Source organism: Plectrocnemia conspersa, unplaced genomic scaffold, assembly GCF_051122295.1.
Source record: "Plectrocnemia conspersa isolate PC_06_02 unplaced genomic scaffold, ASM5112229v1 ptg000005l, whole genome shotgun sequence".
NCBI lineage: Eukaryota > Metazoa > Arthropoda > Insecta > Trichoptera > Polycentropodidae > Plectrocnemia > Plectrocnemia conspersa.
In genome coordinates, this window is record NW_028277169.1 from 29,942,226 (window position 1) to 29,961,564 (window position 19,339).

The 19,339-nt window shown below is 37.5% G+C and overlaps 1 protein-coding gene and 1 long non-coding RNA gene across 3 annotated transcripts; both read right to left on the bottom strand.

Annotated features, from left to right (window-relative positions):
- Nucleotides 1-2: 2 nt before the first annotated feature.
- Nucleotides 3-11,984, bottom strand: LOC148235409 (uncharacterized). Of its 2 annotated transcripts, none has more exons than XM_088186606.1 (17): nt 11,829-11,984; nt 8,270-8,366; nt 8,042-8,187; nt 7,629-7,974; nt 7,213-7,566; nt 7,084-7,147; nt 6,862-7,013; nt 6,566-6,797; nt 6,345-6,492; nt 6,158-6,281; nt 2,118-2,235; nt 1,776-2,052; nt 1,433-1,715; nt 846-965; nt 713-779; nt 353-468; nt 3-291 (listed from the first exon to the last, which is right to left on the bottom strand). In XM_088186606.1, the coding sequence occupies exons 2-17, from the start codon at nt 8,357-8,359 to the stop codon at nt 208-210; spliced, it is 2,721 nt and encodes a 906-aa protein (XP_088042732.1). In that variant the 5' UTR covers nt 8,360-8,366; nt 11,829-11,984; the 3' UTR covers nt 3-207. The 2 variants fall into 2 exon arrangements, with proteins under 2 accessions (XP_088042732.1, XP_088042731.1); XM_088186605.1 differs by having other exon boundaries at nt 353-471.
- Nucleotides 11,985-14,221: 2,237 nt separating this feature from the next.
- Nucleotides 14,222-17,914, bottom strand: LOC148235410 (uncharacterized). The gene is made up of 2 exons (XR_015809546.1): nt 17,816-17,914; nt 14,222-17,744 (listed from the first exon to the last, which is right to left on the bottom strand). It is a non-coding gene; the product is annotated as an uncharacterized LOC148235410 (long non-coding RNA).
- Between the last annotated feature and the right edge of the window lie 1,425 nt (nt 17,915-19,339).

The following is a 19,339-nucleotide window of genomic DNA, read 5'->3' on the forward strand; positions in this document are numbered from 1 at the left end:
TATACTTTTATATATATATTGTTCATAAATAAAAATCAATTACATATATTAGTTTACATTTAAATTCATTGCATCCAATACAAAATTGACGAATATATTCAATGTAATAATATATCGAGAGAATAGACTGAGACGTTTCTTTCACTGTTCGTGTAATTCATACAATCGCTGCTTTTTGGCCCCTCGTTATTTGCATTATAGTACTGTTCAATTCAACGCAACCCACGCATTCTCACCGTCTGCCATTTTGATCTGGACCAGTCTTATAGATCCGTCTTCCGTTTGGATAAACTATAAAAATATATATTGTGAATAAATATAGCACACAAACAACGCATTAATACACAATTACCTCATGATCGCCGTCGATTATCTCGATCCTTTGAGCGAGAGAATCTTCGTCTATCGTATTATCAGCATCGTCTAAATAAGAATTCTCTATCAATATATTCTCCGGTTTGCCCATATCTTCTGAAACAAATTATTTTAAAATCAATCCAGATAATTCATTCCGTTATCAACGCAATTCTGTATTAGTAATAAATATATAAAATTAGGTTTAGCTATATTTTAATTAATAATTTAAATATAAAGAAGTATGTTCGAAAGATAATTTACAGCCAACCTCGTACAAAATAAATATAATTATTACTAATACATAATTTGAAGATTTATGACAGGTAAATGTATGTATTATATACAAAAAACGTACTGGGATCTTCCTGCGATTGATCTGCGGAACTTATTAATATTGGTATTTCATTCTCAAAATCCTTTATCTAAAAAAAAAAAATCAACATCACAATATGACATGTATTTAATATATAAAATAATGTTCCTCGTACATTTTTAGCATCTTCCTTTCCGCTTTCAACTATGTATTGTGGCTTGAGCTCTTCGGAGGACTCTATATCGCCGTTGTTTATACGAGGCTGATTTACGACAATGGTATCACTCAAATGACCCTTAAAATTTAAAAATATTTATATTGTCTGAAAAAAGAGTATATTTTTATTTTATGCTAATCAATAGAGCCGAGTTTTATGTACATTATGATTTTTTCTAGACCGTGCAGACGTTCAGTCGCCGCCATGCGGCAGTAATAGTCAGACTTGTCTATAATAAACTTTGACAACTGTAAAGATAAACAAAGCTTTCGACGTGAAACTGAGCTAAACATATTATACAGTAGTATTGTAATCTTAATAATGGTCAAATTCTACAAAGTGCAGCTTTTGGTGATGGAGGATCATAGAATAGTATTTAGAGATCGAGAGTACAGTGGGAATTCCGTTCAGTAACTCCTCACGAGCAGTACAATGACACGTTTCAAAACATCTTTGAAACAAAGGTACTATATTTTGAACTTATATGTATATGGTACTATTTTTTTCTGGCCTAAAGACATATATTTTGAACAGCATTAACTCACTCTAGAATGCATATGAGCGTAAAGTAACGGTTTGCGCATGAATCCGGCTCCGCAATCCAAACACTCGTAAGGTTTTTTGTCCGAATGAACATATCGATGGGCGTTTCTATTATCGCGAGAGTTGAACGCCTTTCCGCACACTTCGCACTTGTACGGCTTCTCTCCACTGTGGATTCTCTGATGCTTTTTAAAATGCTCCGGATAGACGAATGTAGCGTTGCACACCGAACAACTAAAAGGTCGTTCTCCAGTATGCGATGCTTTGATGTGATACTCCAATAATCTGTAAAAATTATACAATTAAAATGAGGTAAATAATAAGCGACGCCGCGTCTACACATACCTTCTTCTTTTGAAACTTTTATCGCACTGTCTGCATTTATATCGCTTATCGTTTAAATGAGTCGCTCTTCTGTGAGATTGTAAGTTGGAACGTTGCGAGAATTTCGCATCACAAATATCACAAAAATAGGGCCTCTCTCCGGTGTGAGTTCTCTCGTGATCTCTGATCTCTGCCCCTCTCGCAAAACACTTTCCGCACGTTTTACACTTGAACGGTTTATATCCGGTGTGTACTACTTGATGCACTTCTAAGTTGTGCTGAGTTGCAAATGGTTTGTCTATAAATTTTGTGCATTATATTAATAAATGTACTTATTCGTATTAGAAGTAGAGTAATAATTACCACAAATTAAGCAAATGAAGTTTTTAATTCCCAAATGGGTTTTCTCGTGTTGCGACAGATTCGGAAGCGTAAAGAATGATTTCCCACATTGATTACATTTGTACGGTCTCGGTCTTTGCTGTAAATACAAAATTAGTACACATTGAACAAAATATATTTTCGCTATACCAAACAATTTTTTTATCCATATTAATTTACATATTTTTGATATGACAACGTACAACATAAATATTTTTTAGGTAAAATGCCAACTCATTTTTGATAATATAAATAATGAATTTAAAAGTTTTTATTATATTTTTTATATGTAATACATCAATACATTTCGAGTTTAAAAATAAATATAAATATACAGTAGACCCACCAATAACACGGTAAATTGTGTGTGCATTACTTTGTGTGAGCGAGCCAAAGGAAGAATATCTTACTTGCCTGATTCGTATGTACGTATTCCAAAAAAAATATATGAGTGTTTTTTAGTATTGGGGGGGTCTACTGTATATCAAATGTTTTTTTGCACGCTATTTTTGATATATATTGAATTTTTAACATTACTATAAGAATTATAAATATTGAATTTTTAACATTACTATAAGAAACACATTCGGAGTGAGAGAAATGATAAATATATTATTAATGGTTTAAATTTGAGTAAATTTATACATAGATATTTAAAAACAATATGTGAATAAATATATTGATAGTAGATCTTATATATGAAAACCACAAGAACATGATAACTGACACAAGTGTAGTTTGGAGATAATTGGCAAAGTGTAATGGTTAGGCTAATGATTAAATGTTTAAAAAAAGTGATGGATATGTTATTTTATGTATTTACATATTTGATAAATGATTTTTTATTTTGACAATAAAACTAGTCGAATCATTTTGTAATAGAATCTGTTCAATGGTATATGTAAAGGCAATGGAACAATTTCTTAAATTTTATTGATTGATTATTTTCGTTTGTCTTTATACTTCAGAGTTCGATCCACTTTTAGTAACTTATAAGTGTAACCTACTATGACCGAAGTTCATAGAATTCGTTAGTCGCAATCTCGGAAAAGCCGTAGTATCGTAAATATTTTTATGCGTATCTTAAAAACAGAGGTACATTAATATTTTTGTGAAGATCTTATTTGTTTTGAGACGCAAGTTTGTATTATATTGTATATTCAAAGCTGATTCATTCTGTTATACTAAGTTTATTTTAATTAAAAGATAAACGCGTTTCTCCACATTATCATAAACTATTATGTAATAAAGTAGAATTAAAGTTTGGAATGGTTATTTTAACTTATATTTAGAAAAACAAATACAAATGTGTACTTTCGGTGAAACCTAACTATGAGAATGATTCATATTTTTTCTCACGTCTTTAGATTGTAAGTTTATGTTAATTTCCATAATTATTAATTTAGAGATGTAAATAGAACTAGAGTGAAGATTTTCAAGCAATACTATTTGTTAAAATTATATAATCCAAGTGTACATCACAACAAATTTTATTAAATTTTCGATTCCTGCACTGAAGTTGTTACGGTGCACAATTAATATTATATCCACAGTAGCGAATTAAGCTAAATGTCCAACAAACGCGCACTTACTGCCACCGTGAGTCTCTTCTATTATAATGAGTTGATAAATTATGTAATATATCGATCGAGATATGATTTGTCAAATGAAATGTTCTCAGAAATATCAAAAATGCAGTGGAATCAAAAATGTTTTTTCTTTCAGAATAAAAATTAAATTTCGATCCCCATGTCTGATTTAACCCTTTGGCTACCGAAATCCGATATATCGGCTTTTGCTACACTAGCGAGAACTGCCGGATCCGACGGCTCCGAAATCGTAGTATCCAATACATTTGCAACCGTCTGTAGGGTAATTGCTTCAGGGGTTTATAACATTTTTTCAAATATATGTTATAAATATATTATAATCATTATTTTTATACATATACACACACACACACATATATATATATATATATATATATATATACATATAAATATATATATATATACATACATATATATATATATATATATATATATATATATATATATATATATATATATATATATATATATATACATATATATATATATATATATATATATATATATATATACATACATATATATATATATATATATATATATATATTTACATATATATATACTTAAATATATATATATATATATATATATATATATATATATATACTTAAATATATATATATATATATATATATATATTCAACAGTCTGTATGGTATTTTTACTTATATATATATATATATGTATATATATATATATATATATATATATATATATATATATATATATATATATATATATATATATATATATATATATATATATACATATATATATATATATATATATATATATATATATATATATATATATATATACATACATACATACATACATACATATATATATATATATATATATATATATATATATATATATATTTACATATATATATACTTAAATATATATATATATATATATATATATATATATATATATTCAACAGTCTGTATGGTATTTTTACTTAAACCATTATTAAAAATATCATATTTTATTAATTTACGAAAAGTTTTATTTACATTTTAAAAATAAATAACATATTATATATCATTGTTATGGATTCCTGGTCGGAGTTCGGCCGCTCAGATCTCGTAATTTTTAATACGTCATGCGATAATGACTCTTATTACAGCGCAAATAAGAATTAAAATAACACACAATCGCATATTCGTCATTAATTAGGTCAAGTTCACTGCAGACAGCGTCGCACGCCGCGACAGCATGTTTACAAACTAAAATACACATTTTGACTTTTTAATTATTTAATAAAAAGTCCCGGCAGTTCTGGAACATTTTTCCAAAAATGCCCGGCATCCAAAGGGTTAAATTAGAAACATAAATCCGGCGTTCAATCTTGTCAATTAATAATTTATTTTTAGATTTGAAAATAAAGAGAACTAACACTTACTACTGACCGTGACGAAAGCAGTGATAATGATAACTGCCACATTGAGGTTCAATTAGAAAATCAGTGTCAAACGGATTCGCAAGCTCAAAATTCAGTTAAAGAAGAAGTGAATATTACATGTGGACCTGTTGCTACTGAAGAACAAAATAGAAATGACTGAAAGATCATGATACAAACGATGATTTGGATACAGATTCTGTTGACAACTCAATATAAGATATGATGAATCTGATACTTGGCCGTGAGTAATCTTAAATAAGTTGCAACATAATTACGATTTATAAAGATTTATCAAAATTTGTTAATAGTCGAGAATTTCAAGATTCGATGATTTATACTAAAATGAAAAATAAAAGTTTAAGAGAGCATTTTCCACGAAAATAGTTACATGTTGGCCTGGGGGCCTAATTCAGGTCATTACAACAATAATTATATTAAGGGTATGCATGACATATCCTTTGATGTTTTTATCCTTTAATATGTTTTTAGCTAAATCAAATGTAATATAGAAAATTTACATCTTACCTAATTTTTCCACATATCTATGAAATAGAACATCTTTTCTCATCTTGATATAATTTTCGATAAAATAACATATTTATAACCAAGTAGTTTAACACATTTTTGCCTTTAATATTATATTTGGCACATATTCAGTTATCGTGTTCTTCACTAGCTGGTTCTTTATCTTCTAGTTATTTTTTAATTAATTGTAAAAAGCAAATGTAAAATACTCAAAATCACATTATTCTCGACAAAAATGTCAGTAAACATGTCCTTGTCTGTAAGTCTTCATATAATAACATACTGTCAGATTTTATAAGATACATAATTTTTACGCATCAAGTCTGTTTTTATTAATAGATTTTTTTAAGCAGTTGGCATATATCTTACCAAATCTATGAGCAATAAATAGTTTCATTTTTACTATAATGTACATTGATTTTTTTAAAGGATTCATCATAAATTTTTCAATACCAGTAAAATATAAAAAAAAATTATTACCGTGTGAGTTTTCATATGCGAATGATAGGTATACTTTGAGGCAAACGTCTTATTACACATGCTGCATAAATGTGGTTTATTACCCTTATGCATAACAGCATGTTCATCAAGATGACGCTGAGAACTAAAAAATAAAATTGCTTCATAAACTTTTTCAAATAAATCAAATTATTAAGTGCTTCATTACCTAAACTTCCTGTTACAAATGGGACACGTGTAATTTTTCACTCTCCAATGCAGGAACTTTTGATGACGCTTGAGGAGATCATCGGTTTCGAAGCATTTCATGCATAAATCGCATTTATAATCGCCCGTGACGGATCTGGTGTGTTCCGCTAAAAAGTTACAAAAATATATAAATTCCTCGTTACTCTCGGCAAGCCTTAAAAATATCAATTTAATACTGACCGATGTGCTCTTCGAGAACGATCCTCGACAGCAACACTTCTCCGCAAATATCACAAATGAAAATATCCGTTTTATGCATCACTTTCATGTGCTGCAGCATCGTATTCGCATCTCCCAAGAAAATCGAATTTCCATCACCGTCGTCGTCTTTCTTTTTCTTGCTACTACGTTTATCAGATTCAAATGCGTCGCATATTAGACACGTATATAAATTATCGCTTCCTTTGACTGCCTGTAAATTTTTACATTTATTAACACATAGATGTTGATTTGCGAATATTAATTTGATAACATACAGCTGCTTGACTTTCCAACGAATCAACGTTTGAAAGTGCTTCTATATCCATGTCAATGTTCTCCATTGTCTCGTCTTTGACTATTTGACCGTTAACTTCACATAACGTAGTTTTTTCAGACGTGCTATACTTTAATAAATTACCTGCAGTATCTGTAAAAAGTTAACCAGATTTATGAATACTATTTTAACTTATTATCAATTAACGTAACAGAAAATTTACCTTTTATAATATCCTTATAATATATCTGCCCGTCTTCGGTCTGTTCAGGTAATATTAATTCCATCTATGACAAAGTTCATTTCATTATAAACATTCATGTTTTTGTCCAAATTATTATATAAAACTCACATCATCGTCGTCTACGGCGTTATAGACATAATTTCCGTGCTCATCCTGCAATATATTATTGCTGGAGATGACACGAATTACACTCCCGTCTTCAGCTTGTTCCATAAAGACGTGACTCCCATCTCCCATCGGCATATCTGAAATACCGTCGTCGACTATTTCCAACTCTCTAAAAATAAGATCTTCTTCTTTATCCATTTCTCGCTTTTCAGTCTTAACGATTATTCCGTCGACTTCGCTCAAATAAGTTACAATATTTGAGTTGCTAGAACTACCCGTATTTTTCTTAGCTTTTTTCGAGATGAACGAATCGTCGAGCACATCTTTGATAGTCTCGCTTTGATTCAGCCCAATCTATCGATCAAAAAACATAATAAAATAAACGAACATCAATATATAACTGTATTAATTCTTACAGAACTAAAAGAAGACAGCCCATCTGCCACGATTGACTTCGCAGGTGACGTGTTCTTCGGCGGATTTTGAAGCTTGAGTTTCTTGCCTTTATAGCCGACTATGACTACATTGCTGGGCATCGGCGATATCTTTTTAATGTCCGGTATTAAAGCATTTTTGATCCAACTGCTTTTTGGATTATCTTCTATGCGTCCCTCCCTTTTTATATTTTTAGATACTCCCGGATTGTTCATTTTCTCAATTCTAATCTGAGTTTCATTATTAGGATAAGTGTGAAAATCTAAACTGTTCTTCTCCAACGTTTTCTTAAATTGACTCATCAGATCGTTTTTGATTTCGTTAACTCTGAAACGACGGAATACGTTCATGATGAAAATAGTATCGATAAGTAAATGTACATATACAAATGTACCTGTAATCGAGATCGTCATATTCTTGGAGGAGTTTAAAACATTTTTTACAAATTATTAAGGAATGCACTGTTTGCCGATCGATTAGTTTGCCAGTGAAATCGCCAATGCACGTAGACAAAGATTTATCGGAAGTAGGCAATTTGTTCTGTTTTTAATAATAATATTGAATTGAAAAATAATATACGAACGTATATAGTAATATGCGTATTTTAGTTTGAAAATATTACCTGGTCATTGAATATTTCAACAGCGTTTCTATTTGAAACTCCTACTCTGCTGTTACACAAGAAGCAGTGAGGATTGCTTTTTGCCTCCATGACTCATCTGTAAAAATATTATAGAAAGAATGATTAGTGAAATTAGATAAACATAACATAAATATATTGATTCAAATTGTGTTTAGGGAAAGTAAATTGTTACAGAAAACATTTCACAATAAATTCTCTTATTTTGTATGAAACATATTAACTTGTGGGTCTCTCTACTTTCCAAGAATTATATTTTTCTTAAACACGTGTTTACTAATATAGTATACATTTGGTTTTGGGTATTAGTTGTGTTATACCAAGGATCGAGGGAGAATGTTATTGACGTGGGTTTGATTCGTGCTAGAATTTTTATTTTTCGGTAATTTCCCTTTATTTTTATTTACTTTTTTGTTGTAATTATTATGTTTTTAATTTATTTTATAAAATTATTTTATTTAACTCTTTTGATACATAATATAAAAAAACTATTTTTAAGTTTTTTTCGATCCCTTAGATACTTTAAACAAATTTATCGCAAATAATGCAAATAAAAATACAGGAGTATATAGGAGAGAAACCTGACCCTGCGATAATGTTACCATCAAATGCCACATATGCTATAACCCAATATGCAAAGAACATTCATAGGCATTATGTCCAGATTGCATAACTAAATATTGAAGTGATCAAGATCAGGAATAATATATATTTTAAAGTTTTAAACATATATGTAAAATTTTTATATTTAGCTTTTAAAATATTTATAATTTTATTTTTCTTCTTTCGTTAAATAAATCAAGTTTTTTAAAGAATTTATTTATAAAACACTAAAATAAACCAAAAATAAAATAAAGCAAATAAATATATTTCAACTTAAAAACATAAAGAACCGAGAGGCGGCTATTCCGAGCCGAGCGACGTAAGCAAAACCCGCGTGACCAGCGGCGGGTTAATAAGATTACTTTTTGCTATCATATGAGTGATAGCAATGAAAATAATGTCAATCAATTCATTCTAAATATTAGTCATACATATACATTACTGTGCAAATGTTTTGGGCCACTTGCTCCAGTAACATTATTTAAATAATAACATTACAGCACCTCAAGTTTTTATTACCAAACGATTTTTATCTTGTTGCAGAATGTCCTTCGACCTCAAAAACGTGCAAAAAGTATCAAAAATGGTTTGTTCAAATAGGTGATTGCTTATTCGAGAGCTTACCGAAGAACCGAACATCTCGATAATTTGCAAATGAGATGAGTGATTTGTTCCCGAACTTTTGACTGAGGAACAGAAAGAAAATCGTACGTCAGTTTGCACAGAATTGAAGGATCATCTTGATGTAGATCCAAAATTATAACTGGAGATGAAAGTTAAGTGTATGGCTATGACTCTGAGACGAAAATGCAGGGTTTCCAATGGAAAACGAATCGCTCTCCTCGCCTAAGAAGGCATGTCAATCAAAGTCGATACTCATGGTCATGCTAATTGTTTTTTCGATAGTGAAGGCATAGTGCAATCAAAGTTCGTTCCAAGGGGAACCATTGTAAACTCCGAATATTACAAAGGGCGTACTGCAACGTTTGCAAAACGATGTACGGAGAAAAAGACCAGAAAAATGAGCCAATGGCTTCTTCCATCACGAAAACCACCGTGCCACACCTCGCTCCTGATCTGCAAATTTTTGGCGGGAAGAAGGTTCCTGTTTGTCCACATCAACTCTCTGGATTTAACACCATGCGACTTCTCGCTCTTCCCAAAAGTAAAAACCGGGCTAAAAGAAAACATTTTTAGTTGCTACGATGAAGCAACTAAAGGCCCTTCCGAAAGAAGCCTTCCAGAAATGCTTCCAATTATGGAATCAACGTTGGGATAAGCGCATCGCTAGCCAAGGAGAGTGAAGGAGATTAATTCAAATTTGATGTAAGCTTATTACTTTGTTCGTAATCAAATTATTCATAGTATTTTTTAATCACATCTCGTACATGACTAATTTTTATTTGAATAAAGTAAAGATAATATATATTTTTTATATATTACATTTTGAATTTAAGAGAACAAAATAATAATGTATGTATAAAGATTGCATGCCGCGTGAGGAACAATTTGAGACAAATCATTTTAATTATTCTGGCTCTGCCCGCCCGCCGCAGTAAAATGGTAAACGTTGTTCTCTTATTGTTGACAACGCTCGATAATGACTGCAGTTGAATTTTTATTTAATTCTAAATAGCGTAAGTTAAGGAGTTACTATACATGCATTACCAGTTTTTTGAAAATGTAAGATAATCAACAGATAATATAAGAGAAAGAGAAAATTGTAAGACGTTGGTTGGTAAGTATTACAACATTGCTTTAAAAAATGAAGTTTTTGTTCTTGTTGTTTTGGTACTGCAAATAATTTTAAGCATAGTTATTAGATTGCTAGAAAAATAATTAGGGTTTATGATTAGAATTATGTTGAGAAAATGGTGAATGTATGTTGATCCATTATCGTGCGAAAGAACTGAACCTTTTCGATTAAGCTTAATTTTGACCAGCCGTTGTGCAGACTGTTTTCTGTTGTCGTGAAAAATCCACATTTTGCTGCACGCTACAATACAATTCAAATTTCGTAATGATAAGGTGACAAGATTTTGAAAATATCAAAGGACATAAAAATAAAAAGGTGATTTTTGTTCAAAATCCATCTCGGAAATGTTTGTACAAGGAGGATAGAAGACAGATTGCAACGAGCTAAAAGTTTTTTTATAAATTTTTGTTAAAAAAGGACAAAAATTTTGAGAACGTCTGGTCACCTTAGTAATGGCGATTTTTTTGTTTTTATTTAGTTTGTTCAGCTTTCATAGTTGTATTAAGTGGCCGAGAACGGTTGGATTATAAAGGCCCAACTGTTGTGCAGGCCCTTGATAGCGGTTAGTATTTTTGCTAATATGCGGTTTAAATATTATAGTTGAATAAATTAATGTGATTTTCAGCCTTAAATTATGTTACAAGGCTCAACGGTTAATGGTACCTTTAAGTGCCTAATACATACTGTCGATTGTCTTAATGGCACCTACAGACCAAAGAGTTAAGGCTCTCATACCCGGTGTGAAATTATTGAAAACGCTATTATTTAGTTTAAGAGTAGTTTCTGCTGTTTTCAGCTCGTACAAAAATATACTATTTGTTTTCTTACCATCTTTACACCAAAAGCTTTATTTAAATGAAAATCAGTTAAATGTTTTTTGTGACATATACCACTATCGAAGTCGGCGACATAAATAAATTAGCAATAGTAATACTATAATAGTCATAATAAAGCAATCTGAAACGTTGGAATATGTGATTCAGTTGCTTTCATTCGTTAGGGGCGACGCCATATTTAAGCGACGTTCGTGCCGGCTGACGTTTGGCCATGACGTTTTAAGCAAGGCGTCCAACCGAGCGGGCGCAGGGCTACAATAGGGTAGGGGGAAGGGGGTGCCCTTCGGGGCAAAGCGCCGGGGCCGTTACGTCGGGCGCGGAGGAATTAAGAAGGCGGACGAGTTACCTGCGCCCCTTAGGGCTCTGCGGCCCTCGGGGCCTCGAGGGGCGGGGCGGGGCGGGGGCGGCGGTTGCCAGCAATGCGACAGTCGCAAGGCGACACCAGAAGCGCGCGGTGACGTCGCTCGAACGGTGGCGCGCGGCACCGCCGTCCCGCCGTTTCATCGGTTTAGGCCAAAATTTAATATAGTGCAAATTGTCTCATTTATTCGCTCGATTACTAACATCCCTCACACAAATATTATTTTTTATTTATTTACTTTTTTAAGTATGTCAAAACATAAATAAAAATATTAGTATGGAAAAATTGTTCTCTACTCCGAGAATCGCATACAGCCCGCGACGAAAGCAGATTAACTTTAAATATCTAATAAGATTATTTTTTACCACATTTTACTTGTTTAAATACAATAATTTATCAATAATCTGCATCCACAATAATAAAATAGGGAAGTTGAACAACGTTGTTGTGCGATTGTGTGATTTGACATGAAAAAAAATATTCTGGAGATTAAAAAAAGAGAAATTTTAATATCAAAGATACATACATATGCATGAATAAAATCAATACCACAGAGAGTGTTACTACATAATCCATTGCTTAAACCACTGCCGTTACCGGTAATAGGGTCCTACAAGTCCAACCCAATGGGCGGCATCCGGCTTTTTAGGACCAGATGAGCGTGATCCACCCCCCGTAGTACTACGTTATTTGTTAGAGACTCAGTAGTGTTTGTCCCGAGTGTTATTGGGAAACGCTCTCCTGATCACCTGTAAATCTGTTGCTTAGCTTTTGCATAGCATTAGCGTTGCATGCTCCTGCATTTCTATGCTTCATCCTTGTACATCACTTTCGTGATGCCTCAGTTCCAGTTTCGACTCCCGGTCCCTAAGACCGGGCCCTTATTAGCCTGCTGGTTTGAAATGCAGTGCTTTGCTCGTCACTGACAGTCTAAATGATGCTACCTCGGTTGGGTGCTCACAAAGTTTGCTTCCTCCTAAGAATTTGGGGGTTTTCAAGCTCAAAAGAGGTCCCTCACTCTCCCACACTGTCGACTGGTGCCAGATCAAGACCACAGTCGATAATGATTCTCTGGTACCATATCAATTTCAGTAAAAACGTTTTTCCCCAATAATTAATAAAAAAGTATTTAGTACTAAGGTGTGAATCAAATTTTGCTGCCTGTATGTCTCACCGTACAGTGATGTTCGCGATCAAACAAGGCATGCGCATCCGGCGTCAACAAGGAAATGTGATCCAATGTCAATTCCAGATTTAAAAAAGACACACACACAAATTTAAAGATATCTTTGGATTTTTTTTTTAATTTTATATGTTTCATAAACTATGAAAAATCAATTTAATTGCCGCTTCTGTACTTTTTGCAGCAGCCAATCCTTTCGATGTAATTTTCGTTGTTTTTTCGTACATTTCGGGCGGTATCTCGGCTATAACTTGCCGGATGTTGGTTTTAGGTATTAAAAAATAATTCGATAAAAATATTATTTTATTCCCGCAGTTTGATGGAGTAGTTCAAACAACACATGCAGAAGTACCTTTACAGTTTATTTATACATTGCTAATATTTTCGATGATTTTTTTTATGGAACAGCACGAATGAATTTCTATTATTCCATTTTTTATTTACTGCATTTTTTCAATTATATATTTTGAATATTGGAGTCAGTTCGTCATTGCCAGTTTATTGCAGGCTCCATACATAAAATCATTTTAACCCCCCCTCTCCAGCTGGCAGAGCCACAGCCTAGAAGTTCATCTATAAATGTGTGGAGGGGGGGGGGGAAGAGTTTCCATATAAAAATATGCTTTTTTACTTTAAACGTCATTTATTAAATTTTTAAAATGTAACAATTCTTTGTGAAACACTCGGATTTCGAGCTGTAATTTTTACAACCCTAGATTTACGCGATTTAGCTACCGCTGGACTTTTCTTTACCTATAATGATTTATGTACATTTGAATATAAAAACGGTATGGATTTAATGATTTTAAAGATAAATTTGTCCACATATTAAATTTGTGAAAGGCTAAAATATCCATGGCCCTGTTTAAATATACAAACTATTGGTTTGGGGGTTACAGTGCACATTTCTTAATATTTAAATTATTATTAAAATATTTCTTACGATTCCGATATGTAATGCCTGTGCAATTTTTGACATTGTCGGTAGCAAGCTCATTAGTCTGTATGATGTGACGTTCTGGCTCTTTTCCTGGTTTTAGAAGTATAATTATTTGGTAATTCCTAATCCATAAGTCTTTCATTTATCAAGTCATAACCTGGTACCTTCTTAGTGCACAGTTTATTGTTAATAGATTTGAAGCGGTCGCGGGGTTACGCTTCTATATTGTAGTTATCGGCAGTCCGGTTGACGATCTGTGATAGGACGTTTGTACAGCGAACTGTACAAAGTGGCCCTTACGAAATCGTCCGGTACTGAGATCCTTCGACAGTCGTCGATATTAAACCTCGAGCGCGTGTCCTGGAGATGATTGCTCAGACAGGAGGCGAGGTGTAGAATCCGTGTAGTCCAGTGAGTGTTGCAGAGTCAGAAGTCCAGAGTCGAATGTGTGTCGTGTCTTTTTGTGAGCTGGTATCTGGTATCTATATTCTTGAGAGGCGGCGCTTATTGTGCGCTTCGCTCTCAATCGGACTGGTTGTTTATTTTTTCTTGCTGTCTGAAATAAAAAAAAATTAATAAATAAGTGAGTTGCTGCTTAGTCTGTATTATAATATTAGGTATTAAATAATAAGGTCGTGTCGGGTGTTTCTACGATCGTTCACGGCGGCTCGTATTTAAGTATATCCCTAGGATGCGGGTTTCCGAAGGGATCTTCAACGCTGCATAGGTTTGCGATGGTCTCGTTCGGTACGGAGGGTAGTGTTCGGTGAAATCTGACTGAGAGCTCTTTGACGAATTCCATGATCAGACAGACGTCGGTATCCTTGCGGATGTCGGCGTTTCTGACGAACCACGGGGCGTCCAGTGCTTCCCTCAAGATCTTGTTTTAGACAATCTGTAACCTGGCCATCGTGTTCGACCGCGCGTAGCCCCAAACCGGAGCGGCGTACGTCATAATCGGACGGATCATCGTCTTGTAAATGAGGACCTTGTTTTTGAGGCTTAGTTTGCTGCGGCTGCCCATGATCGGGCGCAGCGCCGCCATGCCTCCTCTGGCTTTTTTTCGGACGCTTTCGACGTGGGGCTTCCACGTTAGTTGTTTATCGAGCGTGAGGCCCAGATAACGGGTCTGATTTACCCACGGTATCTCTTCTCCGAACATCTTAATGGGACGCGGGGTCTCGGCTCGTCGTCCTTTCCTTTTAGTGAAGAGGACCGCAGCACTCTTCTTTGGGTTTATCGATATCCTCCAGTCGCTGAACCACCCCTCGAGCTTCCGGGTGAACAGTTGTAGTTTCGAGGCGATAAGATCTGGGCTGATCGACGTGAATGTTATCGCTGTGTTGTCAGCGTAGAGCGCAATTAGTGCCCTCCGGTCCTCTGGCACTGGGATATCGGCCGTATAGCAAGTGAAGAGCAGCGGTCCCAATATCGAGCCCTGTGGCACTCCGGCGGCGATCGGTCTCGTTCCGGACATCTCTCCCTCCGTCCTGACTCTGAAGTGCCTGTCCTTCAAGTAGGAGTCGAGCAACTGACACATCGGCAGCGGAACTCCGTTCTTGCACAATTTGTGCAACAGACCTACGTGCCATACTTTATCGAAAGCCTTGGCGACGTTGAGAAAAATTGCACCCGTCGACTGTTTTAACGAAAACCCCCTGTTGATTCTCTCCACGACTCTCATCAGTTGATGGACCGACGAGTGTCTGGGTCGAAAGCCGTGTTGTTCCTTCGGGATGATAGAGTTTTTGTCAGCGGTATCTCGGAGTCTCGATTCCATGACTCGTTCACATATTTTGCCCACCACCGAGAGCAGGCTGATCAATCTGTAGTCCGAGGTGTTGGTTCCTCCTGTCTTCGGTTTGCGGATCAGGACCACTCTTGCTTCCTTCCATTTCTGTGGGAAATGTTTAAGAGTTAGCGTGTGGTTTATTAAATGTGTGAGGGCGAGGATGCCACGCTCCGGAAGGAGCTTCAGCGCCCTCGCCGTTACCTCATCCGGTCCAGGGGCTTTGCCAATTTTTGTGCGCGCTATATACGAGCTTATCTCCGTCTGATTAGTCTGCTCCAGCCTTTCTTTGGTCGGCGCACTTAGGGCTATTCTGGTCTCGTCGGTCAGCTTGTCGATCAAGGCGATGTTCGCGTATCTGTCGGTGGGGCTGAACTATTCCTCGAGTCCGTCGGCGAACGCCTCCGCCTCATCTGCCGGCGAAACGGCGGAAGAGCCGTCAGGCCTTTTGATGGGCGGGATCGATTCGCGTTTAACTCGAAGGGATTTGGCCAGTTTCCATATGGAGTTGTCCATTGTGGTCAGGGAGACGATTTTGTCTGTCCACTGTTCGTTGCGAAACTCAGCCAGTCTCCGCTTCACCTCTCGGTCCAGCCGGTTTGCTTCCTTTTTGTCTGATGGGTTGCCGAGTCTCTGCCAGTATCTCTTCGCTCTGTTCCTCTCTCGGATCAGCTGCCTGATGGCGCGCGGGACGAACAGCTCTGTGCTAGGGGCGATGGGCGTCGAATTTGTGGCCATCGCTTCTCGAATCTCGTTTGTGAACCTATCAACAGCCGCCTCGAGCTCCTCGGGCCCAAAGAGTCCAACGGGGATAGTGATGGTCGTCTCCAGGGTTTTCCTGAATTTTTCCCAGTCCGTGCCGATATCTGACGGGTGCCGAGAGAGGAGATTTGGTGAGGTTCAACGCCATCAGGATAGGGTTGTGATCCGAGGAGAGTTCGGAGAGATTCGTGAGGGCGTATCCTCCGTAGAAATCCTTAAAGAGCGCAATGTCTAGCACGTCCTCGTATCCCGGGATCATGTTATGGAAGAACGTCGGCGTGTTTGGCGCGTCCACATGAAGTGAGTATGGGCTGTTTTCCGCGTAGGCGAGAAGCTCGATTCCGTTGCGGTTTGCGACATTTGAGTTCCATCGCGGGTGTTTCGCGTTGAAGTCGCCAGCGATGATAGTCGATGATGTAGACCCTAAAAGAGAATTTAAATCTGTGGTCAGTAGTAATCTATTTGGTGGATTATATATCGATACTATCCTGATTTTTTCTCCGTCGGACAGCTCCACGGCCAGGGTGGTGGCTTCCGCATGTTTCAGGGCCGGCGTTGGCTCTCTGTGGTGTTTTAGGTGGCTTTTTATATAGATAGCGGTTCCCCCGCCTATCCTGTCAGTCCTGTCGTCTCGGTAGAGGGTGTAGCCTGGGATGTTGACTCGGTTACCGGCTCGCAAGTGCATCTCGTTCACCAGAACCGCGTCTAGCCCATGGTGTCTCGCAAAAAGTTCGAGATCGTGACGTTTGTTTTTTAGCCCGTTCGCATTCCAAAAAACTAGCCGGAACTGCTGGGCGGCGTTAATGGTGGTGTGAGCCATTCTATTAGCTGGCTGACCAGCTGGAGCACCTCAGGAGAGAGGCTCGTCTCCTTCACCGCAACCACTGCTGGAGGGGAGGTCCGCGGGGCAGCGGTGGGGCGCGGAGTCTGCTGCTCGGAGTGCGTGCTTTTAGTCGCCTTGGCGTATGAGGCCGCGCCTGGGGCCCTTGCGCAGCGGCGGTAATTTGCGGGGTGATTTCCCCCGCAGTTAACGCACTTTGCCGGCAGATCTGGTGACTTCGTGCACTTCTTAGTCAGGTGACTTCCGGCGCACTTGACGCAAGACGGGGCTATGTTGCACAACCTCGCTCCATGTCCATAATTTTGGCATCTATAACATTGGGAGATGCGGCCCCGCGTCTTCTTTAGTTCCTCTGCTTTGACCTGAAGTCCGAACAGGGTCTTTATCTGAAACAGAGATTTGGATTTTTGATTATTTCGTTCGAATTGAACGAGGATTAGCGGGATCTCCTTCCCACGGGACTTCATCCTGTGAGCGGAGACCACTGGGTAGTCCTTTCGAAGCTCTTCAATGATGTCCGGGCATTCTATTCCCGTCGAGACGCCACGGATCACTATCTTCAGTGGCTTCTCCTCGTGCAGTGGGTATGTAAAATACTCCTCGGATCTGCTGCTGAGGAGCTTCGTGATCGTCCTGGCGGCAGTGACTGGGATGGCCATCCTCCTCAGGTCGGCTATTAGTCTCATGTAGCTGGCGCCTCCGCGGATGAATATCGGTGGAATGTTCGTGGACATCGTGGGGGGTGTCGTCGTCGTAATCGTGGTGCCCTCCACGTCGATCGGCTCCGGTTTCTCGGCACTTTTGTTTCTCGGGCGTTTCACTACAGTGACGAACCCGTCTTCAACCGAGGCAGGAGTCGTCTGCGGGGGCAGTGACCCCTCTTGGAGTATTTCCGGTTCAGGTGCGGCCGATACGGACGGAGGCGACTGCTCCACGTCCATGTCGTCGGACTCTTCGTCGGTCGGTATTTTTTTGAAGGCCTTTCGCCGCTTACGGCGTGGCTTCGGAGACTCCGAATCAGTGGGCTCTCGGCCTTTTTCCTTGTCGGCTAGAGCAGCCGTCAGTCGTTCGATTTCGGCCGACTGCTTGGTGATAGTTATCTCCATTAGCTTGACGTAGGAGATGAGGCCTTCCAGGGTGGTTGGGTGCGTGGTTCGTGAGCGCGAGTCCCGGAGTTCAGCGAGGACTTCGCGGAGATCGAGAGACTCCGAGTTTCGCGAGCGTGAGCGCGAACGCGAGCGGGTGGCGGTGGAGGCGGAGGCAGCGCCTCTGGCGGTAGTGGCGGCGGGTTGTTGTGATTTTGCACTCGCGACGCGGGAGGCGGCGATGGGATCGGCCATCTTGACCGATGCGGCGCGCGCACTCTCACTCACTTGCACTTGTCACAACACGCGCGATTTCATTCGACCGGGAGCGGGCGGGCGTGGAGACGTCCGCTCGGCTCTACGGGTGACCGTCTTCCTCTGAATGATCGATCCAATGAATGATCGATCTTTTTGTGAGCCTTTTAGCGCCACCTTATAATCCCGGTCGGGTGCGCAACAGTATCCCCACTCCGCGCGTTGCTTGCGGTGGCGGGGGTGCGGTGTGGTTGTACAACGCGGCTTAGTTCGGGCGCGCGGCTCAGCGGGACTTCACTTTCACTTATGCTGCGTCACGGACGGTCGTCTCGGGATCCCCATAGATTGAACTTCCTCAAGAGTGAAGGTTATAACTGGCAAGTAGAGCTGTTCAAGTAGTTCTCTATATATTTTTCTATTTCAGTTAAGTCATTTCACTGAAAGAAAGGTTTGAAGGTTTATTCTAGATGTTAACCAAATGCTTTAGCTTTTTCCTTGTTTTCTCTAGCCTATTTTCCGTTAAATAGTTTGATCGGTAGTATGGTTTGTTTTTTGTCGATATAAAAAACGGTGTTAAAATAAAACCGACTTTATTCATAATTGCGTAGATTTTAATTTAATAGATATTATATTTGTGTGCA